General features: G+C 40.5%; 1 protein-coding gene across 2 annotated transcripts in view; it reads left to right on the top strand.

Moving 5' to 3' along the window:
- The window catches only part of LOC142731240 (uncharacterized), a 65,628-nt gene extending 46,802 nt beyond the window's left edge, over positions 1-18,826 (top strand). For both annotated transcript variants that reach the window (XM_075849388.1, XM_075849389.1), the window contains exons 3-12: positions 7,707-7,766; positions 13,697-13,750; positions 13,859-13,991; positions 14,083-14,381; positions 14,463-14,649; positions 14,724-14,840; positions 16,928-17,064; positions 17,743-17,949; positions 18,018-18,295; positions 18,399-18,826. In XM_075849388.1, coding sequence (XP_075705503.1) covers positions 7,707-7,766; positions 13,697-13,750; positions 13,859-13,991; positions 14,083-14,381; positions 14,463-14,649; positions 14,724-14,840; positions 16,928-17,064; positions 17,743-17,949; positions 18,018-18,295; positions 18,399-18,544 — 1,618 coding nt within the window. In that variant the 3' untranslated portion in view covers positions 18,545-18,826. The remainder of the gene's footprint in view (positions 1-7,706; positions 7,767-13,696; positions 13,751-13,858; positions 13,992-14,082; positions 14,382-14,462; positions 14,650-14,723; positions 14,841-16,927; positions 17,065-17,742; positions 17,950-18,017; positions 18,296-18,398) is intronic.

Raw genomic sequence — 18,826 nt, forward strand, 5'->3', positions numbered from 1 at the left:
ATGTGTGTGTGTATAGGCATTAGTGTGTATGTGTGTGTATAGGCATACGTGTGTGTGTGTGTATAGGCATACGTGTGTATGTGTGTGTATAGGCATACGTGTGTATGTGTGTGTATAGGCATACGTGTGTATGTGTGTGTATAGGCATACGTGTGTATGTGTGTGTATAGGCATACGTGTGTATGTGTGTGTATAGGCATACGTGTGTATGTGTGTGTATAGGCATACGTGTGTATGTGTGTGTGTATAGGCATACGTGTGTATGTGTGTGTGTGTATAGGCATACGTGTGTATGTGTGTGTGTGTATAGGCATACGTGTGTATGTGTGTGTGTATAGGCATACGTGTGTATGTGTGTGTGTGTATAGGCATACGTGTGTATGTGTGTGTGTGTATAGGCATACGTGTGTATGTGTGTGTGTGTATAGGCATACGTTTGTGTGTGTGTGTGTGTATAGGCATACGTGTGTGTGTGTGTGTGTGTGTGTATAGGCATACGTGTGTGTGTGTGTGTGTGTATAGGCATACGTGTGTGTGTGTGTGTGTGTATAGGCATACGTGTGTATGTGTGTGTGTGTGTATAGGCATACGTGTGTATGTGTGTGTGTGTGTATAGGCATACGTGTGTATGTGTGTGTGTGTATAGGCATACGTGTGTGTGTGTGTGTGTGTATAGGCATACGTGTGTGTGTGTGTGTGTGTATAGGCATACGTGTGTGTGTGTGTGTGTGTATAGGCATACGTGTGTATGTGTGTGTGTGTATAGGCATACGTGTGTATGTGTGTGTGTGTATAGGCATACGTGTGTATGTGTGTGTGTGTATAGGCATACGTGTGTATGTGTGTGTGTATAGGCATACGTGTGTGTGTGTGTGTGTGTGTGTGTGTATAGGCATACGTGTGTGTGTATAGGCATACGTGTGTATGTGTGTGTGTATAGGCATACGTGTGTATGTGTGTGTGTGTAGGCATACGTGTGTGTGTGTGTGTGTGTAGGCATACGTGTGTATGTGTGTGTGTGTATAGGCATACGTGTGTGTGTGTGTGTGTATAGGCATACGTGTGTGTGTGTGTGTGTGTGTGTGTGTGTATAGGCATACGTGTGTATGTGTGTGTGTATAGGCATACGTGTGTATGTGTGTGTGTATAGACATACGTGTGTGTGTATAGGCATACGTGTGTGTGTGTGTGTATAGGCATACGTGTGTGTGTGTGTGTATAGGCATACGTGTGTATGTGTGTGTGTATAGGCATACGTGTGTATGTGTGTGTGTATAGGCATACGTGTGTATGTGTGTGTGTATAGGCATACGTGTGTGTGTGTGTGTGTGTGTATAGGCATACGTGTGTGTGTGTGTGTGTATAGGCATACGTGTGTGTGTGTGTGTGTATAGGCATACGTGTGTGTGTGTATAGGCATACGTGTGTGTGTGTGTGTGTGTATAGGCATACGTGTGTATGTGTGTGTGTATAGGCATACGTGTGTATGTGTGTGTGTATAGACATACGTGTGTGTGTGTGTATATAGACATACGTGTGTGTGTGTGTGTGTGTGTGTGTGTGTATATAGACATACGTGTGTGTGTGTGTGTGTGTGTGTGTGTATATAGACATACGTGTGTGTGTGTGTGTGTGTGTGTATATAGACATGTGTGTGTGTGTGTGTGTGTGTGTGTATATAGACATACGTGTGTGTGTATGTGTGTGTATGTGTGTGTGTATATAGACATACGTGTGTGTGTATGTATGTGTGTGTGTGTATATAGACATACGTGTGTGTGTATGTATGTGTGTGTGTGTGTGTATATAGACATACGTGTGTGTGTATGTGTGTGTGTATATATAGACATACGTGTGTGTGTATGTATGTGTGTGTGTGTGTGTATATAGACATACGTGTGTGTATGTGTGTGTGTGTATATATAGACATACGTGTGTGTGTATGTGTGTGTGTGTATATATAGACATACGTGTGTGTGTATGTGTGTGTGTGTATATATAGACATACAGTGAAGGAAATAAGTATTTGATCCCTTGCTGATTTTGTACGTTTGCCCACTGTCAAAGACATGAACAGTTTAGAATTTTTAGGCTAGGTTAATTTTACCAGTGAGAGATAGATTATATAAAACAAAAACAGAAAATCACATAGTCAAAATTATATATATTTATTTGCATTGTGCACAGAGAAATAAGTATTTGATCCCCTACCAACCATTAAGAGTTCAGCCTCCTCCAGACCAGTTACACGCTCCAAATCAACTTGGTGCCTGCATTAAAGACAGCTGTCTTAAATGGTCACCTGTATAAAAGACTCCTGTCCACAGACTCAATTAATCAGTCTGACTCTAACCTCTACAACATGGGCAAGACCAAAGAGCTTTCTAAGGATGTCAGGGACAAGATCATAGACCTGCACAAGGCTGGAATGGGCTACAAAACCATAAGTAAGACGCTGGGTGAGAAGGAGACAACTGTTGGTGCAATAGTAAGAAAATGGAAGACATACAAAATGACTGTCAATCGACATCGATCTGGGGCTCCATGCAAAATCTCACCTCGTGGGGTATCCTTGATCCTGAGCAAGGTGAGAGCTCAGCCAAAAACTACACGGGGGGAACTTGTTAATGATCTCAAGGCAGCTGGGACCACCGTCACCAAGAAAACCATTGGTAACACATTACGCCGTAATGGATTAAAATCCTGCAGTGCCCGCAAGGTCCCCCTGCTCAAGAAGGCCCGTCTGAAGTTTACAAATGAACATCTGAATGATTCTGAGAGTGATTGGGAGAAGGTGCTGTGGTCAGATGAGACTAAAATTGAGCTCTTTGGGATTAACTCTACTCGCCGTGTTTGGAGGAAGAGAAATGCTGCCTATGACCCAAAGAACACCGTCCCCACTGTCAAGCATGGAGGTGGAAACATTATGTTTTGGGGGTGTTTCTCTGCTAAGGGCACAGGACTACTTCACCGCATCAATGGGAGAATGGATGGAGCCATGTACTGTCAAATCCTGAGTGCCAACCTCCTTCCCTCCACCAGGACATTAAAAATAGCTCGTGGCTGGGTCTTCCAGCACGACAATGACCCGAAACATACAGCCAAGGCAACAAAGGAGTGGCTCAATAAGAAGCACATTAAGGTCATGGAGTGGCCTAGCCAGTCTCCAGACCTTAATCCCATCGAAAACTTATGGAGGGAGCTGAAGATCCGAGTTGCCAAGCGACAGCCTCGAAATCTTAATGATTTACAGATGATCTGCAAAGAGGAGTGGGCCAAAATTCCATCTAACATGTGTGCAAACCTCATCAACTACAAAAAACGTCTGACTGCTGTGCTTGCCAACAAGGGTTTTGCCACCAAGTATTAAGTCTTGTTTGCCAAAGGGATCAAATACTTATTTCTCTGCGCACAATGCAAATAAATATATATAATTTTGACAATGTGATTTTCTTTTTTTTTTTTTTAATATAATCTTTCTCTCACTGGTAAAATTAACCTAGCCTAAAAATTCTAGACTGTTCATGACTTTGACAGTGGACAAACTTACAAAATCAGCAAGGGATCAAATACTTATTTCCTTCACTGTACATTTGTGTGTGTGCGTGTGTATATAGACATACGTGTGTGTGTATACAGACATACGTGTGTGTGTGTGTGTATATAGACATACGTGTGTGTGTGCGTGTATACGTATGTGTATATAGACATATGTGTGTATCTAGACATATGTGTGTATACGTGTGTGTATCTAGACCTACATGTGTATACGTGTGTGTATCTAGACCTACATGTGTGTATCTAGACCTACATGTGTGTGTGTGTGTATACCTATGTGTATATAGACATACGTGTGTGTGTGTACGTATGTGTATATAGACAAACGTGTGTGTGTGTACGTATGTGTATATAGACATACGTGTGTGTGTGTGTGTGTGTGTGTGTGTATCTATGTGTATCTAAACATACGTGTGTGTACGTATGTGTATATACACATACATGTGTATGTGTGTGTGTGTATACGTATGTGTATATAGACATGTGTGTGTATCTAGACGTGTGTGTATCTAGACCTACATGTGTATACGTGTGTGTATCTAGACCTACGTGTGTGTGTGTGTGTGTGTGTGTACGTATGTGTATATAGACAAACGTGTGTGTGTGTGTGTGTACGTATGTGTATATAGACAAACGTGTGTGTGTGTGTGTGTGTGTGTGTGTGTGTGTGTACACGTATGTGTATATAGACACATGTATGTGTATATAGACATACGTGTGTGTATGTATGTGTATATAGACATACGTGTGTGCGTGTATACGTATGTGTATCTAGACATACGTGTGTGTGTGTGTGTACGTATGTGTATATACACATGTGTGTATACGTATGTGTATATAGACATATGTGTGTGTATCTAGACCTACGTATGTGTGTGTGTATCTAGACCTACATGTGTGTGTGCATCTAGACATACGTGTGTGTGTGTATACGTATGTGCATATAGACGTGTGTGTGTGTGTGTGTATCTAGACATACATGTGTATGTGTGTGTGTATCTAGACATACATGTGTGTGTGTGTATCTAGACATACATGTGTGTGTGTGTGTATCTAGACATACATGTGTATGTGTGTGTGTGTATCTAGACATACATGTGTATCTATCTAGACATACATGTGTATGTGTGTGTATCTAGACATACATGTGTATGTATGTGTATCTAGACATACATGTGTATACCTATGTGTATATAGACATACGTGTGTGTGTGTGTATACCTATGTGTATATAGACATACGTGTGTGTATACCTATGTGTATATAGACATACGTGTGTGTGTGTGTGTGTATACGTATGTGTATATAGACATACATGTGTGTGTGTGTGTGTGTATACGTATCTAGACGTGTGTGTGTATCTAGATATACATGTGTGTGTGTGTGTATCTAGACATACATGTGTATGTGTGTGTGTATCTAGACATATACATGTGTATGTGTGTGTATCTAGACATATACGTGTGTGTGTGTATCTAGACATACGTGTGTATGTGTGTGTATCTAGACATACATGTATGTGTATCTAGACGTGTGTGTGTGTGTGTTTATACGTATGTGTATCTAGACGTGTGTGTGTGTATACCTATGTGTATCTAGACGTATGTGTATCTAGACATACGTATGTGTATCTAGACGTATGTGTATCTAGACATACGTGTGTGTATACGTATGTGTATCTAGACATACGTGTGTGTATACGTATGTGTATCTAGACATACATGTGTATGTGTGTATCTAGACATACATGTGTATGTGTGTGTATCTAGGCATACGTGTGTATACGTGTGTGTATCTAGACATACATGTGTATACGTGTGTGTATCTAGACCTACATGTGTATACGTGTGTGTATCTAGACCTACATGTGTATACGTGTGTGTATCTAGACCTACGTGTGTATACGTGTGTGTGTCTAGACCTACGTGTGTATACGTGTGTGTGTCTAGACCTACGTGTGTATACGTGTGTGTATCTAGCCCTACGTGTGTGTGTGTGTGTGTACGTATGTGTATATAGACATACGTGTGTGTGTGTATGTATGTGTATATAGACATACGTGTGTGTGTGTGTGCGTGTATACGTATGTGTATCTAGACATACGTGTGTGTGTGTGTGTGTACGTATGTGTATATACACGTGTGTGTATACGTATGTGTATATAGACATGTGTGTGTATCTAGACATGTGTGTGTATCTAGACCTACATGTGTATACGTGTGTGTATCTAGACCTACGTGTGTATACGTGTGTATCTAGACCTACGTGTGTATGTGTGTGTGTATCTAGACCTACATGTGTGTGTGCATCTAGACATACGTGTGTGTGTGTGTATACGTATGTGCATATAGACGTGTGTGTGTGTATCTAGACATACATGTGTATGTGTGTGTATCTAGACATACATGTGTATGTGTGTGTATCTAGACATACATGTGTATGTGTGTGTATCTAGACATACATGTGTATGTGTGTGTATCTAGACATACATGTGTATACGTGTGTATCTAGACATACGTGTGTATCTAGACATACGTGTGTATCTAGACATACGTGTGTATCTAGACATACGTGTGTGTATCTAGACATACGTGTGTATACGTGTGTGTATCTAGACATACGTGTGTATACGTGTGTGTATCTAGACATACGTGTGTGTATCTAGACATACGTGTGTATAAGTGTGTGTATCTAGACCTACGTGTGTATACGTGTGTATCTAGACCTACGTGTGTATGTGTGTGTGTATCTAGACCTACATGTGTGTGTGCATCTAGACATACGTGTGTGTGTATACGTATGTGCATATAGACGTGTGTGTGTGTGTATCTAGACATACATGTGTATGTGTGTGTATCTAGACATACATGTGTATATCTAGACATACATGTGTATGTGTGTGTATCTAGACATACATGTGTATACGTGTGTATCTAGACATACGTGTGTATCTAGACATACGTGTGTGTATCTAGACATACGTGTGTGTATCTAGACATACGTGTGTATACGTGTGTGTATCTAGACATACGTGTGTATACGTGTGTGTATCTAGACATACGTGTGTGTATCTAGACATGTGTGTGTATCTAGACCTACATGTGTATACGTGTGTGTATCTAGACCTACGTGTGTATCTAGACCTACGTGTGTATGTGTGTGTGCATCTAGACATACGTGTGTGTGTATACGTATGTGCATATAGACGTGTGTGTGTATCTAGACATACATGTGTATGTGTGTGTATCTAGACATACATGTGTATGTGTGTGTATCTAGACATACATGTGTATGTGTGTGTATCTAGACATACGTGTGTATCTAGACATACGTGTGTATCTAGACATACGTGTGTGTATCTAGACATACGTGTGTGTATCTAGACATACGTGTGTATACGTGTGTGTATCTAGACATACGTGTGTATACGTGTGTGTATCTAGACATACGTGTGTATACGTGTGTGTATCTAGACATACGTGTGTATACGTGTGTGTATCTAGACATACGTGTGTGTATCTAGACATACGTGTGTATACGTGTGTGTATCTAGACATACGTGTGTATACGTGTGTGTATCTAGACATACGTGTGTATACGTGTGTGTATCTAGACATACGTGTGTATACGTGTGTGTATCTAGACATACGTGTGTATACGTGTGTGTATCTAGACATACGTGTGTGTAACTAGACATACGTGTGTATACGTGTGTGTAACTAGACATACGTGTGTATACGTGTGTGTATCTAGACATACGTGTGTGTATCTAGACATACGTGTGTATACGTGTGTGTATCTAGACATACGTGTGTGTATCTAGACATACGTGTGTATACGTGTGTGTATCTAGACATACGTGTGTGTATCTAGACATACGTGTGTGTGTATCTAGACATACGTGTGTGTATACGTGTGTGTATCTAGACATACGTGTGTGTATCTAGACATACGTGTGTATACGTGTGTGTATCTAGACATACGTGTGTATACGTGTGTGTATCTAGACATACGTGTGTGTATACGTGTGTGTATCTAGACATACGTGTGTGTATCTAGACATACGTGTGTGTATACGTGTGTGTATCTAGACATACGTGTGTATGTGTGCGTATATATGTATCCTTAATGCCGATTTTAATGTATAGCTTTAGGCCACCTTCTGTTGAAAAGGACAAGTCTAAAGACAAAGTTGGCGTAGCAGCTCGGTAAGATTAATTTTCCTATGAACCTACTCGTGTGACAATTGGGGTTTACTACAGGACCATCTAATAGTAGTATGCACACTAACAGTTCATTGTCTATTTACTTTAGGATGAGCCCTACCCTCCTATATTATGAACGGAACAAGACATGGCTGTCCGCTCTCTCCTTTTAATTTTTAATTTGGTGGTGGAACCTTTAAAAAATGACCCAAATATCCCTGGCATAAGGATTAGCCAGACAGCCAACCTAGTCACCTAACAAGCAGATGACATCATTATTTCTTGTACTCATATTTATAATTCTCTTCAAAGTATTAAAAAAATTATTCATATTTACTCGCAGGTGTCATGGTATAAATTAAATGAGGGGAAATGTAAAATTGTACCCTTTAATTTTTTTGGGAAATTTGAAAGCATATATTAAAAAAGAAACCTAATTTCATTGGGTAAATAATATGCGTTATTTAGGACTAAAAATGTACTAACAGTATCATTAATACAAACCAGGTAAATCAAAAGATGCTTCTTGAAGTGCTCCGGGAAGACCTTGCGAAATTAGCTAGAATAAATTTGTCTTGGATATCAAGGATTAATACCTTTTAAAATGAGTATTTGACCAAAAATACTCTTTGTGTTCCGCCACCTTCTTCTTAAATTTACCCATTCCTGGATGAAAAAAACTGCAAACTCGCATTTCCTATTATATCTGGAAGGGGGGTAGAGGAAGAGTGAGGGTTTAAAGGCAATGTGTTGCCAGAAAAACATGTTTTGTTTTTTTTAATTAAACATTTAGTGTGTGGGTGATTAAACATTGTTCAAATTTTTTTTTTTTTTTTCACGAGTCAGGAAATATTATAAATTAATTCTAATTTATAGTATTTCCCATTTCTGGTCACTAGATGGAGCTATTCCCAAAATTGCAGCATTGCAAAATTGGGTAAAAAGCCCTCGCTCTAGTGAGCTCTCAGCATCCCCCCCTCCTTTATCCTGGCTAGTGCCGGGATAAACGAGGGGTTTGAACGGTCTAACCTCCTACACTGTGTGTCGCCATTTTTTGAGCTAACACAGTGTAGTAGGTTTACATACAGTAGTAAACACACACAAACACGAACATACATTGAAATCTCTTACCTGCTCCTGCCGCCGCGGCTCCCTCCGGCCCGTCCGCTCTGTCTGCTGCCGCTGGTCCAAGTGCACAAGTCCGGAAGCCGCAACCGGAAGTAGTAATATTACTGTCCGGCCGCGACTTCCGGTCCACAGGAAAATGGCGCCGGACGGCGCCAATTTCAAGTTGGACTGTGTGGGAGCGGCGCATGCGCAGTTCCCACACAGACGCCGTACACACAAGTGAATGGGACGGGAGCCGTTCGTCGTCCCTATGGGACTGTGGCTGCCGTATTCCATGTCTGTATGTGTCGTTAATCGACACACACAGAAATGGAACAAAAAATGGCAGCCCCCATAAGGAAGAAAAAGTGTAAAAATAAGAAAAAGTAAAACACAAACACACAAATAAATATAAACGTTTTTAATAAAGCACTAACATCTTGAACATATGAAAAAATTTTCTGTGATGACACTGTTCCTTTAAGGGAAAATAGCATATACAAAGTTAGTGATCAATATACAAACTCCAAGAACATACTACTTAAGGGCTAGGCAATGTTTAACCCCTAAGGACACAGCCATTTTTTGATTTATCATTTTAGTTTTTCACTTCTCGTCTTCCAAGAACCATAAAGTTTTTATGTTTCCGTCAATAGATTGGTGTAAGGGCTTGTATTTTGCGGGATGAGGTGTAGTTTCTATTGGTAGCATTTAAAGTAGCATATAATGTACTCGGAAGCTGAAAAAAAGTTATTTGCGGGCTGAAATTGGAAAAAACTGTGATTCCTCCATTATTTTTTGGGTTCCGTTTTTACGTCTTCTACTGTGTGGTAAAAACAACAACTTTAACTTTATTTTTTTTTTATATTTTACTACTTTAAAAAAACAAACTTTATGTTAAAAAAAAAAAAAAAATAGTTTTGTTTCACCACATTCTGAGAGCCATAACTTTTTTATTTTTCCGTGCATTGATCGGTGTGAGGGCTTATTTTTTGCAGGACGAGCTGTAGTTTTTATTGGCACCATTTGTTTGTACATATGACTTTTTATGTGGGAGCTAAGGCGACCAAAAATTGCGATTTTGGCTGTTTCCAATTTTTTATTTTTTACCGCGTTCACTGTGCGCGTTAAATAACGCTTTATTGTTCAGACTTTTACGTACGCGGCAATACCAATTTAGTTTACTCTTTATTTTTTACATTACTTTAGAGGAAAAATGGGAAAAGGGGGGTTTTTTGAACTTTAATTTTTTTTGTATTTTTTTTTCACTACTAAAAACTTTATTTCACTACTTTCTACACATTTTATTAGTCCCCCTAGAGGACTTGAACCACCGATCGTTAGATCGCTGGTACAATATACTGCCATACTAATGTATTGCAGTATATCGTCATTTTTACAGGCATAAGTTAAGCCCTGCCACAGGCACAGGCAGGGCTTCACAGAGGCAGAGTGAAGGCAGCCCTGGGGGCCTCCATAAGGCCCCTGGGCTGCCATAACAACCATAGTCACCCCACGATCTCGTTGCAGGGGGCGCGATGAGCTGTCGGAGGGGACGCCCCCTCTTTTCAACGTCTCAGATGCTGCAATCGCGATTGACCGCAGCATTTGAGGGGTTAAACAGCCAGGAACAGCGTGATCGCTGATCCTGGGTGTCGGCTGTAAAACACAGCCGACACCCACAGCATATGAAGCACGCTCCATATTTCTCCCCCTGCACCAGGACGTATCGGTGCGTCCTGGTGCGCTAAGTGGTTAAAAAAACTATATAATGCAGGCAACTCCATAAACGATACAAAAAAAAATATAGCATATAGCCATATGTATATAAGAATATAGCAAATTTATTTGACAAATAAGACCATGCTAAAAAAACATAAATAGACAAGACTCTAGTGAAAATACATGGTGCATTTGAGCGAGACCAAAAATGCTGGACGTAATGTACAAATTGGAAGACTATTATAAATTCACACATCATATATATATATACTGTACAGTTCTGTAACAATTAGTCCTCTTTTCTCTCCGTCACCCTGGATCGCTGTGAGGGGAGAGCGAAGAGTGATATATACACACAACCGTGAAATAAATGGCAGTCAACAACGAATCAACTGTTTTGCATCAATGTGTCATAAAATGAAAAATCCATTCCCGGACCGTTTTTAACCGGCATTTGCCATCCGTTTTTCAGGGACCTTAAAAAAACGGATGAATTATGTTTGTTAGGGTTTTTTGTCCCAACCCAATTAAAACACCACAGTGCCCATGTAGATAGTGACGCAATACAATACCACTGTAGATAGTGCCCACATAGTGCCACACACAGTGCCCATGTAGATAGTGCCACCCCCCCTTAAATGGCACCCCCTTCCTGTAAATAGCACCACTGTAGCTCCCTGCAGGAGCGGAATCCCTCTGGCCAAAGATTCCGCTCCTACAGAAAGCCCCTGATGTCTCTGTCCATATATGGATAGTGACACCATGGGCTTCTCCAGTAGTGGAATCCCTGGTCAGAGTGTCGGCCGGGGATTCCGCTCCGAGAGAGAGCCACTGACATCATTGTTCATATATGGATAGGGACACCAGGGGCTTCTCCAGTAGCAGAATCCCTGGTCAGAGTGTCGGCCGGGGATTCCGCTCCTAGAGAGAGCCACCAACGTCACTGTCCAAATGGACAGTGACGTCAGGGGCTCTCCCTAGAAGCGGAATCCCCGGCCAGTGCGATCTGACACCAGGGATTTTGCTCCTAGAGTCAGTTCAGGTGGCGCTATCTACAGTGGGGTGTTCTTCTCTGCAGGTGGAGTGGCAATATCTACAGCGGGGATGGAGCGCTGGCCGGGGATTCCGATGCTTGAGGGAGCTTAGGTGGCGCCATCTAAAGAGGGTTTTGCACCTCCTACAGGGGGTTGTGGGTGGCACTATCTACAGTGAGGGTTGTATTCCGGGGCTCTCAAATCTCCGGCCAACATGAGTGTAGTGCTGCTCACACTGAAGCAGCAGTGCACTCATTACACGTGCTAACTGAACGGGGCATCGTCAGTTAGAATGTATATAGCCGTATGGCAGTCGTGAAGGGGTTAAAGATTGGAGGATTGGGTATACCAAGTTTATTATGCTGTTATACAGCAGCTATCCTAGAGCCAATTCATTTCTGTGGCAGGAAGAGGAAACTCCGCTATGGGTTAGGGTATGTTCACACGCACTAATTACGGACGTAATTCGGGCGTTTTTGCCCCGAATTACGTCCGAAAATAGCGCCTCAATAGCGTTGACAAACATCTGCCCATTGAAAGCAATGGGCTGACGTTTGTCTGTTCACACGAGGCGTATATTTACGCGCCGCTGTCAAATGACGGTGCGTAAATAGACGCCCGCGTCAAAGAAGTGACCTGTCACTTCTTTGGCCGTAATTGGAGCCGTTATTCATTGACTCCAATGAATAGCAGCGCCAATTACGTCCGTAATGGACGCGGCGTTCAAGCGCCTGCACATGCCGTTACGGCTGAAATTACGGGGATGTTTTCAGGCGGAAACATCCCCGTAATTTCAGCCGTTACGGACGCTGTCGTGTGAACATACCCTTAAATTAGAAGCCGCATCCTTAAAAGATGGATGCCACCCAAAACAGATTTTGATCTTTGGTACCTTAAATCTCCCTATTCCTCATGATCTCCCTTATACCATCTCCAATTCTTTTAGAATATAGCGCCTTACGAGCAAAGAGTTAAGGGAATTACACATGACAGATTTTAAAATTAGATTTTTTTCGCCTCTTAACACATAGGTGGGATAATACTTGGTGGGAGTCAAAGGGAATCTCAAGCCTAGCTGATCTTTATAAAAAAGACCAATTCCGCTGTCCAGAATAGCTATTACGGCTTTATGGTATACGTGACAAAGATTTATTGAAAATTGCTCAAATTAAAAGTATTATTAATAAATATAAAATTATTGAAGCTATTAGAGTATCGAGTCAGAGGGATATAAAGGGATCTATACAGGACAATGAGTCTACAGCACCCTCTAACAATCTATCCTCGATTTATAACAAATTGGTATCTGGAAATATCATTAGTAAATTTAAATACATGTTACAAGGGGAAAAGGATTTGCAAAAAGAGTTTTCCCTGGATGAATGGTTGACCGCTAGAAGATACACTTGTCAAAATACTAAATGCATAGGTCATCTTGTAACGGTTAAAAAAATAAATCTCCGCATATATCTACATCCAAAGAAATTGGCTCCGTTTAATCCCAACAACATTGGGCTATGCTAGAGAGGTTGTGAGATAGTGGGTGATATGATGCATACCTGGCGGGGGTGTGAAAAATTGAGGATATTTTAGTCCAAAGTCTCTACTCTAATTAACGAAATTATGGGAGAGAGTAAAGGAATTCTTACGATAGAATTGGCCCTATCAAATATGAGAGTGAAATTAATCGCTAAAGAAAATAGATGGGTCTGTTGCTAAATTTTAGATGCAGCACGTAATATAATTGCATCTAATTGGAAAACTGATTCCTTGCATCGCTGAAGTAATAAATAAAGTAAATATATATTTTCAATATGAAAAAGTTCTAGGTTTAGATTGGGAGGCAGGAAAGTATTTATGCCAGGAAAGATGGATGCATTGGATAAGGTAGCAATATTGCCCAAACATATAGGCACTTGCGGTAGGTGGTTATTTATTTTTATTTTTCTGCCTTTTTTTCTTATGCTTCATGGATGTATAGACTTTTGTTTATCAACTGTATTCCATAAGAAGACTTCTAATAGATGATTGAATGATGACATAAATACCCATTTTAATGTGTATCTTTAGGCCACCTTCTGTTGAAAAGGACAAGTCTAAAGACCAAGTCGGCGTAGCAACTGTGTAAGATCAATTTACCGATCAACCTACTCATATGTGACAATTGGGGTTTACTACAGGACCTTCTATTAATAGTATGCACACTAACAGTTCATTGTCTATTTACTTCAGGATGAGCCCTACCCTCCCCCGACGGAAGAGATTGGCCCAGAAGGGCGTTCACAAGAACCTGAATTCTTCAGTGTTGGATAGTTTTAAACAGTACCTGAAGAGTAATTTCTCCTGTTCAAGAATAAAGAAGATAGTAAATATGTTTTTCCTTCAGGTTGCATGTATTTGATGTACCTTCCTTTCACATACAATCCAAAAATTGACATGAATGTTTTTATTTTAAGGTGGAATCTGTTAATAGGTATCTGCACTTCGTTATCCCAGATGAGGCTTCCTTGGAATTTCTGAACAACCTAGAGTTGACCAAGAAATACTTTAGAACCTACTTAGATTTGAAGACCTATCGGTACACGGTGAAAAAACATATTAATAACGTTCAGGAATTTGTTAAGTTTATAGCCTCTGAAGAGTTCCCGAATGACATAACGGAAGATACAAGACAAGCCGCTGAGACCTTCATAGCAGTATTAAGAGAAATTAATAAGGAGGCTAACCAAACGTTCACAAAAGTCCAAAATAGCCGGTAAACAAGTGCACCGTTCATAATTTGTCATCATGGTCGTAGATAATGCGACATTTAACCTATTTTATTCATCATACACAGGTCTTTGACCCCCAAAGATTGCCGCAAGGTGCTTATGGTGACAAAACCCTATGTCCTGGACATATTCGCTAAGGCAAACTTAGGTTCGGAACTGGATCATAGGGAAAAAATCCTGGCCTGCTATTATCTTCAGTCTTTGCTCAGCTTAGTGCATCTGTGCAAACCAGGTGTACTCCAAAACCTGATGGTAAGGTTCTTCTTATTCCACCTCACGTCTGCTGAAAGACCTCATGTTAGGCGTTATCTAATGTCCTTTTACAGGTAAAAGATTGGCTTAAGAGAAAGTACCACATGTGCGTTGATGGAAAGTTCACAGAGAAGGTTGCCATTATAAGAACGGGACATAGAATAATTGTGCTGCAAGAGGATGAAGAGCTGGTAAGTGTTAAAAACCCCATATAGTCACTGTGTCTTAGGTTCTTCATATTTTCTTCTTTGTCTTTTTTTTAAAAATATATATGTATTTTATTGATATTTTCCCAGACCGTTTTCATCTATAAATTTGCTTCACACATAAATCACAATACAAACAATAAAACAAATTCCCCCCTAACCCACTGCCCAAAGGGTAAATACAGGGAGCAGAGAAGGAGAAAAAAAATGTAAACATAACAATTTTCATTTCACATTTTCAACGGAAGAGCTTTCTAACATCTGGGGATACCTCATTCCCCGGCGCTGAGAAAACGTTCTAGTTCCCTTCATATTTTTACATGTGGCTCCATCAAGATGGATATAATGCCGCTGCCTTCCATTCTTTCCATCCCGGGGCCTCATTGGAAATCCAATGTTTCAGTATCATTTTTCTAGCAATATATAAACTACACCCAAATGATAGTTTTTGTGAGTTATCCAGAGTTATCCCAAGACTGCATCCGAGTATACATATAATTGGAAGTACGGAAGCCTGTTAGGTCCCGCTCGGAGGCGGTGTCGAAAAGGCTTCTGTCCCCAGAAACAAGATGGGGCAGGTTCAGAAGCTGAGCCTGCGACATCAGCTGTATGTGACAGCTGACACCGTACTTTCATGGCAGGCAACAGAGCTAGCTCTCATCCCTGCCATTAACCTCTTAAATGCCGCAATCAAAAGTGATCGCGGCATCTTAGTGGTTTTTAGCCGATCGGCATCGCTGCAATGCGTAGCGTTCCTGATCGTTGCTATGACACCCAGAGGCCTAACATTGGAAGCCAATTAGGCCCCGTCCGGAGGCTGGGCCTAATAGGCTTGCTATTAGTGAATAACTGACAGCTCTAATGCATTGCACTACGTAGGTAGTAAAGATCAGAAGTGCAGGTCTTCAAGTCCCCTAGTGGGAAAAAAAAAGTTAATAAAAATGTTGAATAACAGTGTCAAAATAAAAGTTTCAAGTTAGAAAAAACAAACAAACTCTGACTTTGTTCCTATAATAAGTCTTTTATTATAGGAAAAAAATGAAAACATTAAAAAAGTACACATATTTGGTATCACCGCATCCGTGACGACCCAAACTGTAGAACTATATCGGTGAACACCGCAAAAAAAAATTAATAAAAAACATTGCCAGAATCGCTATTTTTTTTTGGTCACCACTCCTCACAAAACATAGAATAAAAAGTGATCAAAAAGTTGCATTTACCTCAAAGCAGTACCAATAAAAGCTACAACCCATCCCGCTAAAAACAAGCCCTTGGGCTGGGTTCACACACCCTATTTACGGACGTAATTCGGGCGTTTTAGCCTCGAATTACGTCCGAAAATACGGCTCCAAAGCGTCGGCAAACATCTGCCCATTCATTTGAATGGGTTTTACGATGTACAGGGTGGGCCATTTATATAGATACACCTAAATAAAATGGGAATGGTTGGTGATATTAACTTCCTGTTTGTGGCACATTAGTATATGGGAGGGGGGAAACTTTTCAAGCTGGGTGTTGACCATGGCGGCCATTTTGAAGTTGGCCATTTTGTATCCAACTTTAGTTTTTTCAATGGGAAGAGGGTCATGTGACACATCAAACTTATCGAGAATGTCACAAGAAAAACAATGGTGTGCTTGGTTTTAACGTTACTTTATTCTTTCATGAGTTATTTACAAGTTTCTGACCACTTATAAAATGTGTTCAAAGTGCTGCCCATTGTGTTGGATTGTCAATGCAACCCTCTTCTCCCACTCTTCACACACTGATAGCAACACCGCAGAAGAAATGCCTCCCGATCTGACCCCCTTAGACTTTTATCTTTGGGGTCATCTGAAGGCAATTGTCTATGCTGTGAAGATACGAGATGTGCAGCAACTGAAACTACGGATACTGGAAGCCTGTGCTAGCATTTCTTCTGCGGTGTTGCCCTCTGATTTCTCAGGAAAGCCCAGAAATCGCAAATTTTTTTTCTCCTTGCACGATCTTCCATTGACTCCATTTTTCTTTTAAATCATATTTTCTTCATTGTCAAGCAAATTTTTAACACAATGTTTGTCTTTTAACAGCTTTTCAACATTTACCTCCAGCGCATCAGGCCCACTCTGCTGGTTAAGGATGCGAAGACAGTCGACCAGTTTTTTGTGTCCTCTAATGGACAATCCATAAAAAATGCAAGCAATGTCTTGATGAGGTACCTTCAGAAGTAAGTAACCGGAAGGAATCAAAATAACTTGCTTGTACGTTCAGGGGCAGATTTTCTAATGTTTTATAATGCTTAGACATTGGGGCAGATTTACTATTCAAAATGCGCCAGAATTCTGTCTCAAATTGCAGCCAAAAACTGTCCCTACATGCCGTGCAAAACATTTATGAAGTGTTTTAGATACTATTTGTGCCTCGCTACACAAGATGTTATGGCTTAGAGGAAACGACAAATTGCATAGAAATGCATTAGTAATAATTCAAACTGCCCCAGTATAGTTATACCAGGCAGTCAAATTTATTCCAGTGGCGCATACTGTGTACTAAATTGGGTACGTCTTACTAGACATGTTAGACACTTTTCTCTTCCTTATGCCACCTCTTGGTTGACTTAGAAATTTTGGTGTAAATAATTGGTTCAACTGTGTACGTCTCCACAGTTCAAGCCATGCCATTTTACGCTAAGCAGAGCCTCTCTTTCTATACTCAAGAAAAGTGTCTGAGGGGCAAACATCTGTTACTTATTTGCTTAAATCAATATTAAAATCAATAAAACATTTTTGTAAATTGATTTAAAAAAAAGGCGTCACTTTCACCAGTAATCTGGTGTAACAACCATAGTAAATTTGCCCCTTAGTGTCTTATTTACCAATGCTAACAATAACTTTATTCTCCTTAGGTTTCAGCAGCCTTTAGTCAGATGGAAAGAGGCAAAAGATGCTTTTAAGGATTGGGCATTTGAAAATCTCTCCGAGGAAGATAGACATGTTGTCAACTGCTATATCGGGTTTGGGGATCTCAAAGAAGAGGTCAGCAAGGACAAGTTGGTTTCGGCCATGTTCATTCTGACTAAATTGAAGGCTGTCAATCAAGGAGGGAGCTCCAGGTAAGAGACGCACATTATGATCTGCATAGTAACTGCAAAATAGCTTACATGTCTGTTTAACTTTATAGCTCTCCAGCGGGTAAGAAGAGGAAGTGGACAGAAGTAAAAGAAGAGGAAGTAGAAGAAAGTGATGAAGAGGATGGAGAGGAAGAAGTTATTAACTCAGAAGGCATTGTTAATTTTAAAGTGGACTACTTCAAGAGGCTGCTTGAAAGGCATCCTGTAGGACTCATCCAGACCCCTCCATCTATTAAACTCTGTAGACAAGTTAGCCAAAGTCATGCGCAGTACTGTGCTGACAAATGGCTACGGACCCAGTACAAAATTCGAATTCGTCATGTAATTGGTGAGTTTTATTTTTTATTGGCATTCTATTTCAAGTGACATTTGGCATTGTATTTCTTGATCATGCTTACTGATTATTTTACTCTTGGTTTTATTTCTTGTAGCACACTTCAGGAATGTCCCCAGAAAGAACCAGATCTTGAAATATATGAAACAACAGGGCTGGACTGTTAACTTGCCAAGAACCTGTGACGTTCTACGGGCATGGAAACCTCAAGAATCCAAAAAACTATACAAAAAACATGGATGAATAAAAAGTGCTACATCTTCTTTCTAGAAAAAAAAAAATGTGTTTACATGCCACATAGGCTTCTCGTGACTGCCCCCACATAAGCTGAACTGGACTGGCTTGATAGCTGACTTTTACCTGTACAACGTACTTCGTTATGAAAATGTTCTTATGTTAAATGTAAAGTTGTTCGATATTTCTATTACATAGTTACATACATAGGATAAGGGCCTGTTCACATCACCGTTCGCTTTCCGTTCCGGAGTTCCGTCAGGTTTCCGTCGGGTGAACCCCGCAACGGAA

Source organism: Rhinoderma darwinii, chromosome 1 (assembly GCF_050947455.1).
Source record: "Rhinoderma darwinii isolate aRhiDar2 chromosome 1, aRhiDar2.hap1, whole genome shotgun sequence".
Taxonomy (NCBI): domain Eukaryota; kingdom Metazoa; phylum Chordata; class Amphibia; order Anura; family Rhinodermatidae; genus Rhinoderma; species Rhinoderma darwinii.